This window comes from Grampus griseus, assembly GCF_964374135.1.
Source record: "Grampus griseus genome assembly, chromosome: 12".
NCBI classification, from domain to species: domain Eukaryota; kingdom Metazoa; phylum Chordata; class Mammalia; order Artiodactyla; family Delphinidae; genus Grampus; species Grampus griseus.
In genome coordinates, this window is record NC_139006.1 from 32292152 (window position 1) to 32301741 (window position 9590).

Below are 9590 nucleotides of genomic sequence, written 5' to 3' on the forward strand. Positions count from 1 at the left end.
CATTCAAAAATGCCTTTTAAAGCAGCACCTATAAATCGCCCTGGCCTTATCCAAGGGCTCCCTAAATGTCCATTAGATCTAAAAGATGGTGGTCGCTTTCCAAGCAATCTTTGCCCAGGAGGGAGTGTTTTGAAAAATTCAGGATACTGCTACCTAAGCATAGCAGCCTTACACAATCGGTCGCTGAAAAAGGGCAACTAACAAATTCCACTGATAAGAAATGAGACCCGGGCTGGAAACATGGTCCCCAGTGGACCCGAAGCCAGGACAGTCAGGCACCCGGCGCTGGCTCAGCAAGATGGGAACGTCGGCATCGGGAGAGATTTAAGGAAGCAGCAGCTGCACTGAAGGAAGCAGGCCTGCTGGGCTGCACGAGGATGCCAGGAAAAGGAGGTTGCCCGGGAAGGAAGTTGGGTGGAGTAAAGGGCTCAGCTCAGAGCCTACAGTTTCATTTCTTAGTCTTTCCAAACTGCTGTGTCATCCCTGGAACTAACTTACTCCGCGTCCTTCCAAAACAAAACTGGGGTGTCTGCTGTGGACACTGCGCTCCCAAGAACTTGGGGAACCAGGTGTGCTGCCCCCACCAAGGCCAAGGTCAAGGCCGGCCACCCTGGGCTCCAGCAGGGCCGCCGTCACCTGAGGAAAGCAGCCGAGTCCACACAGCTGTCCTGGGTGGAGGCAAAGGACGGGGCGGCAGCTTCCTCCTCTGGGGACTCATGGAACCGTGTGAACGCTTCTCCACATTGACCACGACGTGAAGAAGGAAGCACGTGCTGAAGGGGAACGTGAGAGGGAACCCTTCCGTTACTGCTCTGCGGTCTAGTGAAGTTCACCACTTCACAGCGAGGCAATGGGCTTTCTACTGAAGCTCAAATAGAATTTATTCTCGGGACTGGCAGTACTGAATAATGATACCAAATCACGATCCGGGCCAGAAGGGTCTGCCTCAGTAGATTGCATGGAACTTGTTCTTTACTTTGGAAAAAGGCAGGTCGAATAGAATCAGAATCTCTTTCCAAAAAGACAGAGAATTTCAGACACGTGGTAACGAAACTGTCCGAGGAAGACAGCGAGGACCTGCCCCGCAGCGCAGCCCTGTGTACTCTTTGGTGTAGCACGTTATTTATCCCCACTTAAAATCCAATCTACCTCTGACACGGACAGTGCTTTCTTGGCTCACAATACTAAGAAGAGGGAACGTGATCCTTTTTTTTAAATTTGTATTTGTTTGCCCAGAACAGGACATTTTAACCTCTGAAAACCATCAGAGCAAGACTCAGCCCTGTTTTGAGAACAGAAGTTCCTGGAGCGTGTGTTTACGAGAGACTGTCTGTGGGGCGCGTCCCTGTCCCCGGGGGCCGGGCATCCGGGGGCCCTGGTGCTGGCATGGCTTCCCCAGGGGAGCCAGTGATTGAGAGGCACCAGCGTGTGTCTTTAGCTAATTCCTAGAGCCACTTTTCTATGTTCACTTCCCCTACTGTGACCCGCGGCCCCCTCCTGTGACAGAGCCATCCCAGAAGAGCCCTCCTTCAGCGCGGTGGCTCCTACCAGGCGGTGTCGCCAGCACCCTGACTCGTTTTTCGTTGTCACAATCGTGCGCGCTGGGGCTGCTCCCGGCACCTAGCGGGGATGTCGCCAAACACCCTGCGGTTCGCAGGGCAGCCCCACATTGAAGAAGGATCAGGCCCAGCGTTGGAGTCGCACTGGGCAGGAAACCTCCCCTTGAGCGTGTTGTCTCCGCCCCCAGCTGTTCCCTGTGACCCCACGTCAGGGTTTCACCTTCAGCACCTCCCGCCCCCAGCGCTGAGGCGGGGGGCGGGGAGGGCCTTGGCCCTGAGTGCGCATTAGAACCAACCCGGGAATCGAATCCGTGCCCAGCCCTCCACGGGATCCAGCTTGACTGATTCGGAATCTCTGCAGCATGAGCTGGGCCTGAGATCATCGTGTTTAAAGCTCTCCAGGGGGTCCCAGTGCATGTCCAGGGTGGAGAAGGGCTGCCCCCGGGGCACTCACTGGCCACGTGTGGCCTTGAGGAAGTTATTAAACCTCTTTGGGCTTCAGCTTCCTCATCATTTTTGTGGGAATTCCCTCCGCAGGGAGGTCCGAGTACCCATTGTTGGCCAGACGCTGGGGGAGGCCCTGGAGACTCGGGTACGGGAGGCGGGACAGCCCAGGTCTGGAAAGGCAGACGGTGCCTGTCATCACTGCTGTGCACAGGCCACTGCCTCCTGCCCTCCCTGACCCCCAGGCTGGACAGGAGGGTCAGATGATGGAAGGTTCCAGGATGCCAGGGCTCCACACAGATGGAGGCTGTTATTGGCACCATGGTGACTGTAACCCTATGTAGGTCAGCCTGGAAATGAGGCCAGAAAAGATAGTAGGAGCTGGTCTCATTTCCGAGCTGGCGAATGCTACTGGGGCTTGATAGCTACTGTTTAAATCCCAAGCGTTTGAGGGATGCAAAGTGTATTTTACTCAAATGTTGAATGACTACAACCCAAGGTATTATTTCCGGTGCACGTTCTGAATCAGGCTTTTCATCTCGCGCTGTAGGTGGCTGAGTTCGTACAGTCTCTGCTGGGCTGCGAAGAGCATGCCAAGTGCTTCAAGAAAGAGGTAGGAAATGGAAAAATTACATATGTTTCTCTACGACTAGGCCCGGAAGTGCTTTGTTTCCGTTTACTTAAGTGTAAATAAGGGCAGTTTGGGGGAGGCAAGACAAAGAGGTCCAGGCAAGAGGGGGCCCAGCGGGGCAGCCTGTCTGGGTCGCTGACGTGAGCTGTGCTTTGTCGCTGGAGTCTGCAGCCTCATCTCTGCAGCCGCTTGTGACGTGTCTTGGGACACGTCACTCGGTTAATACCTGCATTGTGACTGCAGCCACGCTGGGGCAGAGGGGACCTGCCACGGGCCTGCACCCGGGAAAAGGGGGGCTTGTCTGCTCCGAAGTGGAATTAGGACCGTCCTACCTGTCCTTGCCCTGCCCCTACTTAGGGGGACATGGAGAAACCACACAATCCTTGAAACTGTTGGTTTCCTCATCTGCCTCCGGGGTTGCTGGTGGGATCAGCACAGAGAAGGCTTAGTAAAGCTCCGTAAGCGCTTACTGTTCCCATCATCACCATCACTGCTTTACTCTTAGGACTACCGGCTGTAAGGTCGGATCTTAACAAACGGCACCGCGAAACAGAGGAAAGCTTCAAGTGAGCTGTATTAGGGAGCGCTCCTGGGCGAGGTTCACTGGTCCGAGGGAAAGGGGCCAGAGAAGTCGCCCCCGGGCGAGGGTTGGGCAAGATTTTATAGGGGAAGAAGGGAAAGGGGTGTGGTGAATCTGGGAGGGTGCAGGGTATTCCTTATTTGGTGGTCTTTTCGGGTATCCTGGGGAACCGTTAGTCCCGCTCCTCGAAAGGCGGGAAGGCTGGGCCGGGTGCAAAGTCCCCAGGTCAGTTTCTGGAACTGAGTGGTCCGGAGAGTTTCGGTCTGATGCAACCTGTGAATCTGATTGTGTTCCCCTGCCTCAGGCCAGTTGGCCTTACATCCCGACATCTTTGGTGTAATGGGGCGGCGTTCTGATCTCTGGCTACTTCATGCTGAATGGGGGCGTCGAAAGGGGAGTCGGGTGACCAGAGGTCCGAGGCTTAGGGGAGACCAGTGGGGGGTTCTGTAGGAAGCAAGGTGTAAGGGCCGAGGAGCATTTGGGTTGTGGCCACCCGAGAGACTTCCTCCATGTGCCTGCGAAGGAACCTAAGAAAACAGGGAGCAAGCATGAACAAGATACAGATGAGAATTAAGGGGCCTAAGATTGGTGTTAGCCAGGTATAGAGGGTGGATCGCCACCAATCGGAAATTGGGGAGGCGGACTGTTGGTGTTTGCGTTGGAGTTCTTCTCTTAAGCGATGGAGGGCTTTTACGTTGTCTTTGACGAGTCCTGTTTCATTGATGTAATAGCAGCATTCCTCCTGTAGGAAGAGGCAGGTACCTCCTCGGCCGTCAGGAGATCCAGGGCTCAGTCGATTTTGGAGGGCAACTCGGGCTACTGAGGTGATCTGGCGCTGGAGGGAGGTGATGGAGGCGGCAGAAGCCTCGATGCCTAGCTGGAGTTGCTGTTCTAGGTCACGGGATGTTGAGACACTGTGTGTTAGGGCTCCTCCCCCGATGCCCGCAGCAACGAGAGAGGAGGCGAGGGAGTTACCACCGCATAGGCTGCTCGTCGGCATCCGTCAAGACCGAGTATTGAGCTGCCATCTAAGAAGAGGGTGCGGTCCGGGTTTGAAAGAGGGGTATCAAAGAGTCCCTCTCTCGGCGGGCTGAGGGCCTCTACGAAGATAGGCAAGAGGGAGGCCGGGTTTAGGTGGGGGAGAGAGGTCGAGGGGGATAGCAGGGTTTTCAATGAACAGCAGGTGGAATTCCGGGATGCGGGAGGGGCCCAGGAGGGAGAGAGACTTGTGGCCTAGGAGGTCGACCAGCCGGTGGGAGGAAAACACAGTTAGTGGGTGGGCCAGAGTCAGTTTGAGTGTTTGTTTTGGTCAGTTCGGCTGCCGCTGCTAGGGCCCGAAGGCGTGGTTGCCATCCCCGAATGGCTGGGTCTAGCTGTTTGGAGAGGTAAGCCACGGGGCGGTAGGAAGGCCCTACAGGCTGGGCAAGGAGTCCAGTGGCTATTCCGGCCCGTTCATCCACAAAAAGGTGAAAAGGTCGGTTTGGGTTGGGCAGAGAAATGGGAGGAGAAGATAACAGAGCGTTATGGACGGTGAGAAAGGCCTGTCGAACAGCGGAAGGAGAGGTGAGGGGTCCTTTAGGGGTTTCTTTAGCGGCTAGATATAAGGGTTTAGCGAGGAGAGCAAGGTTAGGGATCCAGTGTCGGAAAAATCCTATAAGGCCCCAAAAGGAGAGAATTTGTTCCACTGTTTCCGGAGGCTGGAGTTCACGGATAATCCGGGTGCGGTCGGCTGTTAGACCTTTTGTGGTAGGGGTAAGGTGGAGCCCCAGGTAGGTTACAGAAGATACAGATAACTGAGCCTTGGCTGGGGAGACCCGATAACCGCGAGAGCCAAGGTAATTGAGGAGATCTGCAGTGTGTTGTCTTGAGAGGCTGAGAGGCGGGCTACAAAGGACGAGGTCATCTACATATTGAAGGAGTGTGCTGGGGGTAAGGGAGTAGGAAGTGAGGTCCCGTGCCAGCGCCTGACCGAAGAGGTGAGGACTGTCGCGGAAGCCCTGGGGAAGAACTGTCCAGGTGAGCCGACTGGAAGTATGAGTATCCGGATCCGTCCAGGTAAAGGCGAAGAGGAAATAGGAGTCGGGATGAAGGGGGATAGTGAAAAAGGCATCTTTGAGATCCAGAACCGTAAAGTGGGTTGTGGATGGGGGGATATGGGAGAGCAAGGTGTATGGGATTGGTACTACTGGGTGGAGAGGAATTATGGCCTCATTGATTATTCGGAGGTCCTGGACCAGGCGATAATCCCCAGAGGTCTTGCGGACAGGCAGGATGGGGGTGTTGCAGGGAGAGTCCGTGGGGATAAGGAGTCCCTGGTTTAGGAGTCTGGTGATATTAGGTTGTAGGCCCCTAAGGTGAGTCTCAGAGATGGGAAATTGGGGCCTTGATGGAAATTTGGAGGGGTCCTTTAGGCGGACGAGGACGGGGGAATGGTGTGTTGCTATTATGGGCTTATAAGTTTCCCAGACTCGGGGATTGATTGGGTTCGGTGTGATTGGAAGAGGGGGATAGGAGGGGGAGGGTTCTAGAGACAGGCCGAGAAGGGGAAGCAGGAGTTGGGAGGAGGGGACCTTAGGGTCAAGTCTAACCAGCTGGAGGGAGGCCCCTAAGTGGAAAAGGACATCTAGGCCTAGCAAGGGAACTGGGCAGGGTGGTATGACTAAGAAGGAATGAGTAAAAGGGAGTCCTTCGATATGACATGGGAGTGGACCGGTCTGGAGTGGAGATGGTTTGCCATCAGTACCCACGACCGAGATCTGGGAAGGAGAAACTGGCCTGGAATAAGTAGGCAGGACCGAATAGGTAGCCCCCGTGTCCGCCAGAAATGAGATGGACTTACCCGCTACCTGTAGCATTACCCTGGGCTCGGCGAGGGTGATGGGGGTCTTCGAGTCCAGGCGCCGTCAGTCGTCAGCCAATCCCAGCAGTTCGAGTGGTAATGCTGTTGGGTCGGCCTGCCCCCCGCGTGGAGATGCTGAGGGACGGCCAGTCGTAGGGCAGTCACTCTTCCAGTGGCCTGTTAGCCCGCAGCTGGGACAGGGCTTAGAAGGAGGTCGGGGATTGGGACATTGGCGAGCCCAGTGGCCTTCTTTTCCGCATTTGAAGCAGGCCCCCGGCGGGGCTGGACGCTGTGATCCATGGGAGATGGCCGGCCTTAGGGCGGCTACGAGGGCTTGGGTTTGGAGGGCCACCTTCTGGTGCATCCGAGCCTGTCGTCTGGATTCTGCCAAATCCTCACGGCCATTGTAGACTTTAAAGGCCATCGTTACCAGATCTCGAATAGGGGTTTGAGGGCCGTCTTCTGCCCCTTTTAATTTCTTTCGGATGTCCGGGGCTGATTGGGTGATAAAATGGGTGGCTAGGACCGCTGCCCCTGCCGGGGTGTCGGGATCCAGCCGGGTGTAGAGAGTTAAGGCCTCTGTAAGGCGATTGAGAAAGATAGCTGGATTTTCATTAGGTTCTTAGGTTATCTCTTTTGGTTTTTCAAAATTGACTATGAGCGGCAGCCTGCATGCCAGCCAGGAGGCACTGGATCATGAGGTCGCGTTTACGATGGCCATCTTGGCCATCCTGATAAGTCCAGCCTGGATCGGTGCCAGGTACGGCAGTCGCTCTGACAGGCATGGAGTTGTTGGTAAGGTGAACCTGATCTGCATGGTTTCGGGCAGCAGTTTGAATTCTTTCCCTCTCGTCAGGGGTCAGATAGAAGATAGGATCACAAAGATATCGTGCCAGGTTAGATCGTAAGCTTGAGAGAGGTAGCGAAATTCTTTGAGGTAGCGGGAAGAGTTGGCAGAAAAGGAGCCTAATCGCTTTTCTATTTGAGAGAGATCTTGGAGGGAAAAGGGAACATGAACTCTAACTAATCCTTCCGCTCCTGCTACCTCCCTCAGAGGGCAGTGGAGATTTGGATCGTGGGAGTCGTGAGAGCGTGTATGTGCACTAACTGGCGAAGCAAGGGGCGTGGGAGGAGAAAACGGATCGGGTGGATGAGTAGAGGTTCCCTGGTTGTCTCCTGGGGGAGGAGCGGCCTGCGCGGTAACCTGCGGGGCTTGGTACCCCTCCCGGGTTTCGGCACCAAATGTAAGGTCGGATCTTAACAAACGGCACCGCGAAACAGAGGAAAGCTTCAAGTGAGCTGTATTAGGGAGCGCTCCCGGGCGAGGTTCACTGGTCCGAGAGAAAGGGGCCAGAGAAGTCGCACCCGAGCGAGGGTTGGGCAAGATTTTATAGGGGAAGAAGGGAAAGGGGTGTGGTGAATCCGGGAGGGCGCAGGGTATTCCTTATTTGGTGGTCTTTTCGGGTATCCTGGGGGACCGTTAATCCCGCCCCTCGAAAGGCGGGAAGGCTGGGCTGGGTTCAAAGTCCCCAGGTCAGTTCCTGGAACTGGGTGGTCCGGAAAGTCTCCAGGTCAGTTTCTGGAACTGGGTGGTCCGTAGAGTTTTGGTCTGATGCAACCTGTGAATCTGATTGTGTTCCCCTGCCTCGGGCCAGTTGGCCTTGCACCGGGCACTTGGCCCGCGAGTCTTGCCTGAAGTTCTGAAGGTTGGGGTGTGGCCGTAGGGCGGTGCTCTCCACCACTGTGGGAATGTGCTCGTTACCCCATGGGAAGGGTATTCCACTCTCTAGATGGACGATTCTTCATTAGACAATATATTAGACATGGAAGCTTTTAAAACTCTCAACACCCCACATGGGGTCCCCAGGGACCCCTCCTTCCTCAGGGAGACACTGACACCATGGTTTGTATTGTTAACTAAAAAGGATTAGAACCACAGGGCTGGGTTCATGGAAGGATGTCATCCTAGCAAACTTCATTCTGTCCTCTTGGTTCTGGAACCTGGACTCCTTCTGAGCCCATCTGTGAAAACAGCGTGACTGTGGGACAGGCCACAGTCACCGGGACTCAAACTCTGAGACCACGCTGGGGCTTCTAGAAACCAGAAAAACGGCCTGCACGGTGGCACTGGCCATCACATGACCTCAGGAAAGCCATGACATTTCAGACCACAGTATGTTGTAAAAAAGTTAATAAACAAAGCATTCATTTTGAATGTACTTTGGCTTATAATGGTGTTTGGCATAGGAGTCATTTTAAATACAGGAGGGTTAAAAGGAGAAAACAAAAACCAAACCAAGCCACTGGCCGAAACCCCTTCACATTTGGTATAAAGACTTCAAGTATTTTAACTGTGTATGTTTACAGTGGTCGTGCACATTTAATTTTACAAATTAAAACAGATCTTTCTGTATCATCAGATCATGTTTCGTTGCTTAACAATCCATGAAAATTTTCCCAAATCATTAACTATTTCATTGTAACATGAATTTTGGTGACTGCCTGGTCCCTCATCCTAGGTAACACTGTAATTTATTTCCTTCTGCTGTTTCTGGAGTGCCCGGGTGTTTGCAGTGCTGCACTGTTATAAGTAACACCATCACGTGCTCCTTGTTCATTGTTCTCATGGGAAACATTCCTGGAGATTTCACTTGGTAGATGAAAGTGGGTTATTGTTAAGGCCCTTTATACAAATTCAGTCCAAAATTTTAAAAACGTAACAATAGAAATTCAGCCTAGGGACAGTTCATGTACACTGAATTCACATTTAACAGAATGAACCCCTCTTTGAGTTAACTTAGCTTCAGCATTCTGGGGAAAACAGAATTGATGGTGGTCGGACTAAGATGCCGTCGTGGTCTGTGGTCCCCAAGCTCTGGTAGGCCACCGCGTCCCCATCACACAGCTCAGCACCCAGGGGCCCCTGGAGGGCAACCAGACTTGAACAGCAGGATATGTTTATTTGTGCTGATTTATTGATCTACAGCAGATTGATGGCAAAGCCTTCCTGCTCCTGACACAGAAGGACATTGTCCAGGTGATGAAGATCAAACTGGGTCCAGCCCTGAAGATTTATAACTCCATCCTCATGTTCAGAAGCTCCCAGGACCTCGCCGGGGAAGGTGCTGTCTCGGGCCAGGAAGGCAGGGGGAAAGCCTGCACCTGATGGGCTGCAGCCACCACGCCTTGTTCTCTCAGCAGGAGCGCCAGCCACATGAACTTGATTTCGGTGTGCCCGTGGTCACGTCCAGGTGATCTGGACCTTGTAAAGTGGCTGCGGTTTTTATGTTTGCAGGGTTTGCTGGCTGGTCCGGCACCAGTGACGCAGAGGCCCAGGCACATGCAGGCTTCTGACCGGCCTCATCTCGGCTCTGACGTGCTGCAGCGACCAGACCAGAGCAGCCCGCGCGCCTTTATCCTTCTCCCTCGCCCTGGAGGAGGTCACTTCCCATTTGCAAGGATGCAACTCTCCAGTGGTAGAGTATCAGGAAAACGGTTTTCACACACACATTGTTGTTCTGTTTTCCCCAGAACGGC

The 9590-nt window shown here is 54.0% G+C and overlaps 1 protein-coding gene across 1 annotated transcript in view; it reads left to right on the top strand.

The window, feature by feature from the left end:
- The window catches only part of L3MBTL4 (L3MBTL histone methyl-lysine binding protein 4), a gene marked incomplete at both ends in the record, with an annotated part of 301695 nt that extends 292476 nt beyond the window's left edge, over positions 1-9219 (top strand). The window contains 2 exons of the mRNA XM_082667113.1: positions 2554-2616; positions 9040-9219. Of these exons, the coding sequence (XP_082523239.1) occupies positions 2554-2616; positions 9040-9219 (243 nt within the window). The remainder of the gene's footprint in view (positions 1-2553; positions 2617-9039) is intronic.
- Between the last annotated feature and the right edge of the window lie 371 nt (positions 9220-9590).